At 39.8% G+C, this 15,000-nt stretch overlaps 1 protein-coding gene and 1 long non-coding RNA gene across 2 annotated transcripts in view; one reads left to right on the top strand and one right to left on the bottom strand.

Annotated features, from left to right (window-relative positions):
- The window catches only part of drd2l (dopamine receptor D2 like), a 51,635-nt gene extending 44,022 nt beyond the window's left edge, over window positions 1-7,613 (top strand). The window contains exons 7-8 of the mRNA XM_061983019.2: window positions 1,745-2,102; window positions 6,594-7,613. Of these exons, the coding sequence (XP_061839003.1) occupies window positions 1,745-2,102; window positions 6,594-6,790 (555 nt within the window). The 3' untranslated portion in view covers window positions 6,791-7,613. The remainder of the gene's footprint in view (window positions 1-1,744; window positions 2,103-6,593) is intronic.
- Window positions 1-15,000, bottom strand: part of LOC140679675 (uncharacterized) — a 348,204-nt gene that overhangs the window by 232,005 nt on the left and 101,199 nt on the right. The gene's annotated exons all lie outside the window — the stretch shown is intronic.

The raw sequence follows: 15,000 nt of genomic DNA, 5'->3' as shown, positions 1-15,000 counted from the left end.
ATGGAAAGAAAAAAAATGTAAAAAGAAAAAAAATTAATTAAATTGTTATATGTATCCAGTGATTATACTATAAAGTTATTTTCCATTTAACTTGACCAGTTTTAGATTATATTTATTTAAAATCGCTGAATTATTAAATAACTTTTGTAACCTATTTTTATGGGCTTTCCTCTTTGTGATGTTAAGTTCCTGTTATGCGCTGTTATACAGTATATGCCTTGAGCTCTTATTTTGAAGGCGCTAAGAGCGGAAGTGATGACACGTTGAAGTGGAGCGGAGGTTTTTGAAAGAAGGTAAATAAAGTGGTCCTCGTGTAATTTGGAGCCTCCGTGTTATTTTGTAGTTTCATACAGTATAGGCGACATTTATAAACCCTCGGTTACACTTTTTTAAATAGATTCAATCTTGCACGTGGAAAGTTTAAGTGAGGGCTTTAGTTGATATAACACTCCCGTCAGGGGGTGCATTAATCCAGCACAGCAGCAGCGCATGGACTTCATTTATAAGTAAAGGTAAGACCATAATAACGTTTTTTTTTTATTAAATGTGCTTTTTTGTGTGCTACAGTTTGTATGTATAAAGTTAAAGTTAAGTTAAAGTACCAATGATTGTCACACACACACTAGGTGTGGTGAAATTTGTCCTCTGCTTTTGACCCATCCCCTTGATCACCCCCTGGGAGGTGAGGGGAGCAGTGGGCAGCAGCGGCACCGCGCCCGGGAATTATTTTTGGTGATCTAACCCCCAATTCCAACCCTTGATGCTGAGTGCCAAGCAGGGAAGAATGCTGGTATGAGCTTTTAAACATAACCCGTTAACTGCTGCCAATCAAATGGTGAATAAGATACTCTTTAGGGTTCATATGTTTGTAAATCTGACTGTGATGAAGTCAGTGCCTTACCAGCCATCAACCTCACCGCACGTCACTGGTATGTGTGTGTATATTTGCATGTAATGTAAATGTATGTGTATATATACTGTATATGCTATGTATATACGTATATTCATCATCTATGTACTGTATACCGTATATGTATATATCTGTATATACATGCATATTTGTATGAGTGTGTGTGTGTGTGTGTGTGTGTGTGTGTGTGTGTGTGTGTGTGTGTGTGTGTGTGTGTGTGTGTGTGTGTGTGTGTGTGTGTGTATATATATATATATATATATATATATATATATATATATATATCAGAATGAATCATGATTAATCACAGATGGATAGTTTTTATATCTTTAATAAGTGTCCCATATCATTTTTAAGTTTTTCATAGTATTAACTTGACAATTTGTGTGTTTTATGCAAATGTTTGTTTGTTAAAGATGATAATACTTGAAACAGATCAACAGCAAATGGACACACGCCTAATTTTACACGCAAGTCATCAATCATAAAATAAGCACAAACTGCGTGTTATGTCTTCTATCTTCGTTACTTAAAAGTAGGGAAGGAGGAACCATTCAAGTTTGGTGACGATCTGGATAAAGGTGTCCATTTTTGCCATCTCAAACACACGTCCAGCAGAGGGTGATCATTCTAATGTGCATTACTGCCACCTACAGGACTGGAGTGGATAAATAGTTTCTGACTATTAAACCTTGGCAGAGGCCCAATGTGTTTTTTTGAAATAAAGTAAAATTGTATTTTTAATATGTAATTCACCACGTTATTATAAATACTGTTATTATTATTATTATTATTATTGTTATTTAAAAATATTTTCCCCTTGTGTGCACCCAGACCTTGGTCAAAGAGGCAGTGGTGCACCCTCTAGAGGTGGAGCCAGGTCGCTTCCTGCCGCAGACCGAGCAGAGCTTGGCTCCGCCCCCTGCCCCCCAAACGTCTTCGCACCCGGGCCGGGCCAGGATCTCCCTGTCCATCTCGGTGGGTCCCGCCCCGTCCGCTCTCCCTTCCACAGTGACGCGCTCGGCCCTGATGCCCCGCCCCCCGACCCTGGAGGGCGGCATGAGGGGCCGCGAGGGTTGGCGGGAGCACAGCGGGGGCCGGGACAGGTGGGCGGGCACCAAGGAGCGAGCGAGGGGGAGGATGTCGCAGCAGAAGGAGAGGAAGGCCACGAAGATGCTGGCCATTGTGCTTGGTGAGGACACACACACAAAACTACATGTAAAATGTAGTTGTACACACATTAATACATGTGTAAATGTACTTGTACACACACTACCACATGTAAAATGTAGTTGTACACACATTAATACACGTATAAATGTGCTTGTACACACACTACCACATGTAAAATGTAGTTGTACACACACTAATCCACGTATAAATGTACTTGTACACACACTACCACATGTAAAATGTAGTTGTACACACATTAATACACGTTTAAATGTACTTGTACACACACTACCACATGTAAAATGTAGTTGTACACACATTAATACACGTTTAAATGTACTTGTACACACACTACATGTAAAATTTAGTTGTACACACACTAATACACGTATAAATGTACTTGTACACACACTACCACATGTAAAATGTATTTGTACACACACTACCACATGTAAAATGTAGTTGTACACACACTAATACACGTATAAATGTACTTGTACACACACTACCACATGTAAAATTTAGTTGTACACACACTAATACACGTATTAATGTACTTGTACACAAACTACCACATGTAAAATGTAGTTGTGCACCCACTAATTCACATAAAAATGTACGTGTACGCACAATAAAACATACAACATGTAATTGTACACACACATATGTAAAATAGAAACGTACACTCACTAATTCATATAAAAATGTTGTTATACACACACTACCACATGTAAAATGTAGTTGTACACACAATAACTCATGAAAAATGTAGTTGTACACACCCTAATTCACGTACAAATGTAGTTTTACACATACAATAACTTATGAAAAATGTAGTTGTACACACACACTAATTCATGTACAAATGTAGTTGTACACATACAATAACATGAAAAATGTCGTACACACATAAACATGTGAAAAATTTAGTTGTACACACGAATTCACGTACGAATGTCGTTATACACATACAATAACATGTGAAATATGTAGTACACACACTACCACATGTAAAATGTAGTTGTACACACTAATTTACGTAGAAATAACAAGTGTAAAATGTAGTTGTACACACACACAGACACATGTAAAATGTAGTTGTATACACACACACACACACACGCACACACACGTAAAATGTAGTTGTACAGACACATGTAAAATGTAGTTCTACACTCATTAATTCACCTAAAAATGTAGTCTTACTCACTAATTTACATAGAAATAGAACTTTTGTTGTACACACACTAAACATGAAAAATGTAGTTGTACACACAAAATGACACTTGAAAAATGTAGTTGTACACACAAAATAACACATGAAAAATGTAGTTTTACACATCTAAAACGTAGTTACACACACACGCACACACACACCCCCCCAAACACATTAAAAATGTAGTTGTACACACAAAATGACACTTGAGAAATGTAGTTGTACACACAAAATAACACATGAAAAATGTAGTTTTACACATCTAAAACGTAGTTACACACACACACACACACACACACACACACACACACACACGCACACACACACACCCCCAAACACATTAAAAATGTAGTTGTACACACACTAAACATGAAAAATGTAGTTGTACACACAAAGACACATGTAAAATGTAGTTGTGCACAAACTAACATATGTAAAAGGGAGTTGTACACACCGTATTTAATGTAGTTGTACACACACTTACACATGAAAAAGTAGTTTTACGCACACACAGTGACACTCACCCACACACACGTAAAATGTAGTTGTACAGACACATGTAAAATGTAGTTGTACACTCATTAATTCACCTAAAATGTAGTTGTACTCACTAATTTAAGTAGAAATAACACATGAAAAATATAGTTGTACACACACAGACGCATGTAAAATGTAGTTGTACAGACACATGTAAAAGGTTGTTGTACACTCATTCATTCACAATGTTTTAATTTCTTAAAATGATGTGTATTTTTCTAAATTCTTTATTATATTTATTATTTATATGATTTATATATTAATATTTAATCTTAACTACTGTATTGATTTCCTAAAATGAAGGTATAATAATGTTAAAAAACACAAGTAAAAGTAGAGATGAATTGATCCTTTTCATAGCGCTTGTTTAAGGTAACAAAATATGCTACATTTGACTTCATGTCATCTATATTTTAGTAATATTCATAACTTGATATCATTTTTATCAAATTATTCAAAATCAAGCTAATATTTTTTCATTGGATTTTCCAAAAAATAAAAATGTCTGTACACAATGCATTAATAATTTATAATTATAAATGTAAAATAACATGCTCAGTTTTAATTAAAATTAAACGTACATCAAGTAATTTTTCCAATCTGACTTACTCAGCGTGCAGGTAAAAGTGTCTAATGCTTAAACCAAAAATAAACAAAAGGTGAGTGTCCCTAAGAAAAGGCATTGAAGCTTAGGAAAGGCTATGCAGAATGAAACTAAAACTGAACTGGCTACAAAGTAAACAAAAACAGAATGCTGGACGACAGCAAAGACTTACTGTGGAGCAAAGACGGCGTCCACAATGTGCATCTGAACATGACATGACGACAATGTCCCCACAAAGAAGGATAAAAACAACTGAAATATTCTTGATTGCTAAAACAAAGAAGATGCGGGAAATATCGCTCAAAGGAAGACATGAAACTGCTACAGGAAAATACCTAAAAAAAGAGAAAAAGCCACCAAAATAGGAGCACAAGACAAGAACTAATGTGACAGGTGGTGACAGTACACCTACTTTGAGACAAGAGCTATAGTGATGCATGGTTGGTTATGGTTTAAAGTCATATCCAACAATTGTGACAACGACTTTTTACCGTCAACGGAGTTTAGTTTTTTAATGATTTCTGCTGGTGGTGTGCCTCCGCATTTTTTCAGCGCAAAAAGTGTGCCTTGGCTCAAAAAAGGTTGAAAAACACTGCCTTAAGTGTTTCCAAAGGATGTCTGTAACACGGCAGTAAAACGGCTGATCAAACAAAACAGAAGCAATCGTCATGGACCCACTAGCTGCGTGAGCCAGCTCTCCAATCAGCTAAACAGACTCAATAACTCCACGGTGACGTTTTGGTGAATTTACGAAACTGAAACAATACAAAAAGAATGCCATTGTACCGTATTTTCCGCATCATAAGGCGCCCTGGGTTAAAAGCCGCGCCTTCAATGAACGGCATATTTCAAAACTTTGTCCACCAATAAGCCGCCCCGTGTTGTAAGCCGCATCTAACTGCGCTAAAGGAATGTCAAAAAAACAGTCAGATAGGTCAGTCAAACTTTAATAATATATTAAAAACCAGCGTTCTAACAACTCTGTTCACTCCCAAAATGTACGCAAATGTGCAATCACAAACATACGTATATCAACATGGACAGAGCTGCGTGAAAAAAGCCACCCGGCCTCTTCGCGTAAACTTAAACTTACCTTAACCACTCGCTCATCTTTTCTTCATCCATCCCTTCGAGTTAGCTTTTATGATGACGCCGGCTGGAAAGGTCTCTTGTGGCAAGGTCTTCCTTTTGAATATCACCATGGGTGGAAGTTAGCATGGCAAGCTAGAACCACAGTGAAGGATGACTTCTCATTCCCTGTGGTGCGAATATTCACCGTACGTGCTCCCGTTCCACAGTGCGGTTCACAGGAATATCAGTTGCTGTGAAATACGGTAGTAATCCGTGTGCGGATGGAGAGATTGCGTCTTTTCATGAACCGGGTCCTTGTCGCTTAGTAGGAGCCATTTTGTGGTCTTTACAGATGTAAACAGGAAATGAAACGTACGGTGATATCCGCGCGTTTTTTCTTCTTCTTCCGGGGGCGGGTGGTTGCTTACAGTAGAAGAAGAAGCGCTTCCTGTTCTATGGGGGCGGGTGCTTACCTTGGCGGTTGCTTGCGTAGAAGAAGAAGCGCTTCCTGTTCTACCGGGAAAAAAGATGGCGGCTGTTTACCTAAGTTGCGAGATCGAAACTTTATGAAAATGAATCTTAATATTTATCCATATATAAAGCGCACCGGGTTAAAAGCCGCACTGTCAGCTTTTGAGTAAATTTGTGGTTTTTAGGTGCGGCTAATGGTGCGGAAAATACGGTAAGTTAATAATACTAACACGGACACTCGCAAACATGTTCGCCGATTGGCTAATGCTAACGACGCTAGCTTCATTACATTAGGATAGCGCGTACAAATGTGCATGAAAACACACCTAACATCACACACGGGACGGTTTAGTAAGTAAGAATTGTTTTAGTTATATTATAAAACCAACAAACGTCGCTTGGAGTGATGAATGAAGAATCCATACGAGTAGAAACGCTACGGACAACAGGAAGACAAAACGGCACCTCTACTTCCAAATCTTGAAAAATATGTTTTATAAGCGTAGGAAAAAATGTAGCGACTTATTGTCCGGAATTAACGGTACTGTAATGCTTACAACACTTTGCGATGATGATGGTGATGGTGATGAGAGGTCTTCCTGGTGTCCAAGGTGTCTTCATCATCTGCTGGCTGCCCTTCTTCCTGACCCACGTGCTGAAAGCCCACTGCACCAGCTGCTGCATCTCGCCGTCGCTCTACAGTGCCGTCACCTGGCTGGGCTACCTCAACAGCGCCGTCAACCCCGTCATCTACACCACCTTCAACATCGAGTTCCGCAAGGCCTTCATCAAGATCCTCCTGTGCTGACGACACTCGGTGGACACAGGAAGCACTGCAGACTTTAGTTCCAAACAAGACAATTCAAGAAGTCCAAAATGGACACATGGACGGTGACGGCATGAATTTTCTCCTTTCTCTAAGCAGCGACACCAAGCTGCAGCCGGCTCACTGTGTTGGGTTTTAGGTCTGTGAGGTCCAGTTCGGTGGGTGACGGAACAACTGAGCACTTGTTGACGAGGAGGTGGGCGGTCTGTTCCTTGGCACCACATGGGCAGGCCCCAGCAATGCATGGTGGCACTGAAACCTGTATGAAGATGTTTCAATGTTGCCCAATCCTTGGGAGGGAAGTCGATGCCTGAAAGTAAACATGTGTTCCGGTTGAGGGGGAATTGGGCTGGTTCTCCGGGCTGGGACCAAATTGAAGTTGGAGCCAAGTGGCGAGAGAATAGGTAGCGACCAATGTCTTGGTCTCTTGGAGCCAATATCATTTTGTGTGGGGAGTGGTTCACGTCCCCAGGTGCATGTCTTCGGAGGTGGGAGGAAGTCGGAGTACCCGGAGAGAACCCACGCAGTCACGAGGAGAACATGCAAACTCCACACAGAAAGATCCTGAGCCAAGGCTCGAACCCAGATCCTTCGAATTGTGAGGCACATGTACTAACCCCTGTGACACTAAGTTGGCCCTAGTCTATCTGTGTTGGCCCTGTGATAAGGTGGCGACTTGTCCAAGATGCACCCCGCCTTCCGCCCGTGTGCAGCTGGGATAGGCTACAGCACCCCCCGCGACGGATGGATGGAGTGGTTCACGTCTTGCAAGACCTTTGCTACGAGTCTGTGAAGTGACCTGTGGTTCGGGATGAGATTTTTAAAAAACGTTTCTTGTTCAGAATCGGTGACCAAGGGCAGCCTTCTGTTCATAACTTTTATGGACAGAATTTCTAAGCACAGTCAAGGCGTTGAGGGGATCCGGTTTGGTGGCTGCAGGATTAGGTCTCTGCTTTTTGCAGATGATGTGGTCCTGATGGCTTCATCTGGCCAGGATCTTCAGCTCTCACTGGATCGGTTCGCAGCCAAGTGTGAAGCGACTAGGATGGGATTCAGCACCTCCAAGTCCGAGTCCATGGTTCTCGGCCGGAAAAGGGTGGAGTGCCATGGGAGGAGATCTTGCCCCAAGTGGAGGAGTTCAAGTACCTCGGAGTCTTGTTCACGAGTGAGGGAAGAGTGGATCATGAGATCGACTGGCGAATCGGTGCGGCGTCTTCAGTAATGCGGACGCTGTATCGATCCGTTGTGGTGAAGAAGGAGCTGAGCCGGAAGGCACAGCTCTCAATTAAACCTGTCGATCTACGTTCCCATCCTCACCAATGGTCATGAGCTTTGGGTTTTGACCGAAAGAACCAGATCACGGGTACAAGCGGCCAAAATGAGTTTCCTCTGTTGGGTAGCGGGGCTCTCCCTTAGAGATAGGGTGAGAAGCTCTGCCGTCCGGGAGGAGCTCGAAGTAAAGCCGCTGCTCCTCCACATCGAGAGGAGCCAGATGAGGCGGTTCGGGCATCTGGTCAGGATGCCACCCGGACGTCTCCCTGGGGAGGTGTTTAGGGCACGTCCGACCGGTAGGAGGCTACGGGGAAGACCCAGGACATGTTGGGAAGACTGTCTCCCGGCTGGCCTGGGAACGCCTCTGGATCCCCCAGGAGGAGCTGGGGAGAGGGAAGTCTGGGCTACCCTGCTTAGGCTGCTGCCCCCGCGACCCGACCTCGGATAAGCGGAAGAAGATGGATGGTTCTTTTTCATTAGAATCGCTTTCCAATTTTTCAAACCATTCCCTTAACGATTCCTTCGGGCTGGAATGATGTCACTACGCAACGTGTGTAGTCACTATGCAACAGGCGTAGTGACGTCAGACAGAGAGAAATATGGTGCCCAAAGCTTGGCTGTATTTCACGAAAAAAGTTGCAAGATTGCTATTCGGACAAAAGGAGGACTTACAAGTCATTTGTACATTTGAACACAAAGCTTGCAATAACTCTAAATGTCACGTTTTTGAACTGCTTCGATCTCATCCCAGCAGCAATCATCTGTGGTGAATACAACAAGTACGAACTACAACGTTAGCGCCATTCGCCTAAATGTCAAAGCTGCTATTACCTGTTTTATTGAAAATAATGTCTTCTCATTTAGATGAGAGACATATTCTGACTACGAAGTTTAGGGTCAACCATTTGCCACAGCAGATGCTCCTGATTTTCGGTAGGTGAACGATCAATTGTATATAGAGAAAAGTTGCATGTTTCACTCATTAGGGAGATGACAATGATTCTCATCCCCCAAACAGAGACAGTTTAAGTAAATGTTAAAGGGGAACTGCACTTTTTTTGGAATTATGCCTATCCTTCACAAGAACACACGTCGTTTTTTTTTCTCTTCAGGATTTTAAAGCTGATAAAAAAAACGCTTGGGAGATGCGGCTAATAGGAGTCAGCGTTGTAGCCTTCAAAGCCTCTAAAACAACTTCAAAACCCTCCAATGTTTTATATACACACTGCAAGTGTGTATATATAATGTAGTAACAGACACCTTTATAACAATATGTAATATGTACAATATGCACACTGCAAGTATGTATATATATATATATATATATATAATGTAGTAACAGACATCTTCATAACATGTAATATGTTCAATATTTACCATATTTTGGTCATTTTAATTAATGATTTCTTCAGCCCATTGATTTCTGTTTCCATAGCAGCGCACTTCTGGCAACAAATGTAAGTTCCTACTTTTGGAAACAAACACGTGTGTGTTCTAATCATGGCAGAATCCATAGCAGACAATGAAGACGACTATTTTTGGACAAATGAGGATTCACAACCTTATCTTTTTGATGCTGAATATACTGAGGATGACATGCTGCTTCTAGAAGCGAGCACGAAGGAAGGCTGAGATGTTGGAGATGATGTAAGCCAAGAGAGTGAGGTGAAAGGGACTTTGGCGCTATGAATATGGAATTTGGAGACGAGCTATTTCGACATAAATGGAGTGCTTGCCCAAATAAACTGGAAAAAACGTCCCCGGCCAGCTGGACCAGACAGACAACTGTCCATCAAGTGAGTCACACTTTAATATTCTACATGATACACGCAGCACGTATTATTACGACAGTACATGTCTGGCTTTACAGATACTGTAATATGATTGTTCATGTTTTTCCGTCAGTCCAAATTGGTGTCCTATCAGATTGTGTTGTGATTTACAAACTCAAAAACGTGCCGTGCTGACGTAGAAGCTAGCGTATCTCTTTCCGTAGCTAGCGTAGCACGCCGATGTGTGACCACGCCAGAAAAAAAGAGTTCCTCAGTGTTCGCTCTTACAATAACAATGTCACTACAGCTTGGTTATTATACAGGTTACGAAACGTGAATTAAGTATTGTTGAAGGTTTTTGAATGTATTTTAAAAGTGATTTAAAGGTAGAATTGATTGCTAACATTAGCTGCATTGCTAGCTACCGAGAACGTGATGATTTTTACATGTTAGAATGCGAAAAAAAAGAAAGTCTTTTTGTCTCTCATAAGGATTGTGAACCATAGGCAAAATTCCACAAAAAGTGCGGTTCCCCTTTAATGTAAATCTTACATTCTTGTGTAATTTCCACATATGTTTTATTTTGTTAAATTCTATAGGACAATATTCATTATTTATTTTTTTGAACAAGATATTTTTTTTCTTATGTGCCCCTTAAGACCTCACCGTTGGCTTTGTAAGGTCATGTTAGTTGAAAGGGGATGTTCTTTTTCCCCATAATAAGTAACAGAATCTCTAAACAGAATCCGAACCGGGAAAATCTTATCAATTCCCATCTCTATCTGTGGTTGTCTTCTGAAAGTTGACCATGTAAATACTAACATTTTGCAATCTTAAATAACACTCTTAATAAAGTTAAAAATGTGAAACCTTTTATTTATTTATTTTTGTTTTTTTTAGCACCGAAGAGCATACTTGCCAACCCTCCCGAATTTTCCGGGTGACTCCCGAAATTCAGCGCCTCTCCCGAAAACCTCCCGGGACAAATATTCTCCCGAAAATCTCCCGATTTTCAGCCGGAGCTGGAGGCCACGCCTCCTCCAGCTCCATGCGGACCTGAGTGAGGACAGCCTTTTCTTTATGACAACAGGGGTGACAAGAACTAAATCATCCAGACTAGAGATAAATTGTCTTACCTAAAAATAAATATATTTATGAATAAAAAAATAAAAAAAGTTTACTATTTTTTGCTAAAAACATCAAAATTTATTGTATTTTTATTTGTATTTTTTCTGACTCCTTATTACATCCAGCCATAGAATTATACATGAAAATAAACATATTTGAAATAATTAATTTTAAATGATCATAATAATTCATTTAAAATGACCATATTTAATTATTAAAATAATTGCTTGTTTATCAACAACTTTAGCATTTTATTCATTACATTTTTAAGCTCTCAGAATATATATAAATCCTTAAGATTTATTTATGCAAGTTTGAAGTATCAATTATCTAAACAGTTTTGTTTGCATATTTTCAGGATGTAGATATACATATATACAGGTAAAAGCCAGTAAATTAGAATATTTTGAAAAACTTGATTTATTTCAGTAATTGCATTCAAAAGGTGTAACTTGTACATTATATTTATTCATTGCACACAGACTGATGCATTCAAATGTTTATTTCATTTAATTTTGATGATTTGAAGTGGCAACAAATGAAAATCCAAAATTCCGTGTGTCACAAAATTAGAATATTGTGTAAGGGTTACATTTTGAAGACACCTGGTGCCACAAACTAATCAGCTGATTAACTCAAAACACCTGCAAAGGGCTTTAAATGGTCTCTCCCAGTTCTGAAGCCTACACAAACATGGGGAAGACTTCAGATTTGACAGCTGTCCAAAAGGCAACCCATCGACACATTGCACAAGGAGGGAAAGACACAAAAGGTTATTGCTGAAGAGGCTGGCTGTTCTCAGAGCTCTGTGTCCAAACACATTAATGGAGAGGCAAAGGGAAGGAAAAACTGTGGTCAGAAAAAGTGTACAAGCGATAGGGATCACCGCGCCCTGGTCAAGATTGTGAAAAAAAAACCATTCAAAAATGTGGGGGAGATTCAGAAGGAGTGGACAGCTGCTGGAGTCAGTGCTTCAAGATCCACCACCAAGAGACGCTTGAAAGACATGGGTTTCAACTGCCACATACCTCGTGTCAAGCCACTGTTGACCAAGAAACAGCGCGAAAAGCGTCTCACCTGGGCTAAGGAAAAAAAGAGCTGGACTGCTGCTGAGTGGTCCAAAGTCATGTTTTCTGACGAAAGCAAATTTTGCATTTCCTTTAGAAATCGAGGTCCCAGAGTCTGGAGGAAGACAGGAGAGGCACAGGATCCACGTTGCCTGAAGTCTAGTGTAAAGTTTCCACCATCAGTGATGGTTTGGGGTGCCATGTCATCTGCTGGTGTCGGTCCACTCTGTTTCCTGAGATCCAGGGTCAACGCAGCCGTCTACCAGCAAGTTTTAGAGCACTTCATGCTTCCTGCTACTGACCTGCTCTATGGAGATGGAGATTTCAAGTTCCAACAGGACTTGGCGCCTGCACACAGCGCAAAATCTACCCGTGCCTGGTTTACGGACCATGGTATTTCTGTTCTAAATTGGCCCGCTAACTCCCCTGACCTTAGCCCCATAGAACATATGTGGGGTATTGTGAAAAGGAAGATGCAGAATGCCAGACCCAAAAACGCAGAAGAGTTGAAGGCCACTATCAGAGCAACCTGGGCTCTCATAACACCTGAGCAGTGCCAGAAACTCTTCGACTCCATGCCACGCCGCATTAACGCAGTAATTGAGGCAAAAGGAGCTCCAACCAAGTATTGAGTATTGTACATGCTCATATTTTTCATTTTCATACTTTTCAGTTGGCCAACATTTCTAAAAATCCCTTTTTTGTATTAGCCTTAAGTAATATTCTAATTTTGTGACACACGGAATTTTGGATTTTCATTTGTTTCCACTTCAAATCATCAAAATTAAATGAAATAAACATTTGAATGCATCAGTCTGTGTGCAATGAATAAATATAATGTACAAGTTACACCTTTTGAATGCAATTACTGAAATAAATCAAGTTTTTCAAAATATTCTAATTTACTGGCTTTTACCTGTATGTATGTATATGTATATATATATATATATATATATATGTATATATGTATATATATATATGTATATATATATGTATATGTATGAAATACTTGACTTGGTGAATTCTAGCTGTCAATATACTCCTCCCCTCTTAACCACGCCCCTGCCCTCAACCACGCCCCCCACGCCCCCACCTCCCGAAATCGGAGGTCTCAAGGTTGGCAAGTATGCCGAAGAGGCAAAGTAAATCTTTGTAGACGTACAAATCAACTCATTGAAGGTGCGAGTAGTTTGGTGTTTTGATGTGTTAAAGTTAAAGATGAAGGGTGAAAGGTCACAGCGTGGACTTAGCAAAGTGGAGTTTAATATAAATATCACAAAAACCCAGGAATGTTTTGGTTAAACTTTGGTTAAGGCAGTTAACAATATTAATCATAAAAAAAAGAACATTGGGAGAGTACCGTTTGACTGAAAGGACAAATACAACATCACAGCAGTCTTGTCCTATTCACTGGGGCCCTGCTTTTTGCCTGCAGGCGTGACTCAAAATGAACGACTGAAATGTTCGCATATTTGGCTCCATCTAAAAGTTTCTAATTAGAAAAGTTGGCGAATAAAGGGGTTCGTAAATTGAGGTTCCACTGTGTCTCCTTGGACTTTCCACAGGATGACACTCCACAGACGCGCTTCGTGCATGATTCCTCGGAGCCTCGCAGGGCGGTCAAATAGGAAGTGAGTCGGTGACGTGCGATACCAGTGATTTTCTTTCTGACACCAGACCAAGGAAAATTTAGACTTGTATCGAAGATATCGATCCGATACTGATACTTTGTGCAACTGTACCAACTAAAATTTTATAAGTTTAGTTTTTTCAAATATCATATCAATCCTAAAAAAACAAAAAAAACAGCAGTAAAAAATTGTTGGAAAAAGAGCAAAAAATCGGAATGTGATGAGAAAAATCTGAACAATTGATAATAATTATAAATAATATACTTAGTCACCTATAACACCATTTTTTATCTTTAAACATATATGTATATGTATATATATATATTTGTGTATATATATATATATATATATATATATATATATATATATATACACATACACTATATTTGGCCACCCATCCAAATGATGAGAATCCGGTGTCCTAATCACAGGTGTATAAAATCAAGCACTTAGGCATGGAGACTGTTTCTACAAACATTTGTGAAAGAATGGGCCGCTCTCAGTGATTTCCAGCGTGGAACTGTCATAGGATGCCACCTGTGCAACAAATCCAGTCGTGAAAGTTCCTCGCTCCTAAATGTTCAAAAGTCAACAGTCGGCTTTTTTTTTTTTATAAGAAAATGGAAGAGTTCGGGAACAACAGCAACTCAGCCACCAAGTGGTAGGCCACGTAAACTGACAGAGAGGGGTCAGCGGATGCTGAAGCGCATAGTGCAAAGACTTTCTGCACAGTTCAGTTGCTACAGAGCTCCAAACTTCATGTGACTTTCCAATTAGCCCACGTACAGTACGCAGAGAGCTTCATGAAATGGGTTTCCATGGCGGACAAGCTGCATCTAAGCCAGTGGTTCTCAAACTTTTTTTGTCATCCCCCACTTTGGACAAGGGGGAGTTTTCAAGCCCCACCTGCCCCCATCGCCCCAACAGAGCGCTAATGCCAAGCTTTAACATTTTCAAATTTATTGAACATCAAGTTGTATACATTCAAACTCAATAACCTAAAATAACATCAAGTTCAATAATAAATAAAATAACTGTGCAGCTGTGGTATAACTTGCATCAAGTTCAATAATAAATAAAATAACTTCCATCCAGTTCAATAATAAATCAAAAAAGTGGTATAACTTGCATCAAGTTCAATAATAAATCAAAAAAAGTGTTATAACTTGCATCACGTTCAATAATAAATCAAAAAAAGTGTTATAACTTGCATCAAGTTCAATAATAAATCAAATAAAAGTGTTATAACTTGCATCAAGTTCAATAATAAATCAAAAAAAGTGTTATAACTTGCATCAAGTTCAATATCATAATATTAATAT

Source organism: Nerophis lumbriciformis, linkage group LG21 (assembly GCF_033978685.3).
Source record: "Nerophis lumbriciformis linkage group LG21, RoL_Nlum_v2.1, whole genome shotgun sequence".
Taxonomy (NCBI): domain Eukaryota; kingdom Metazoa; phylum Chordata; class Actinopteri; order Syngnathiformes; family Syngnathidae; genus Nerophis; species Nerophis lumbriciformis.
The sequence above is the reverse complement of the archived record's forward strand: the minus strand, read 5'-3'. Positions and strand labels throughout refer to the sequence as shown.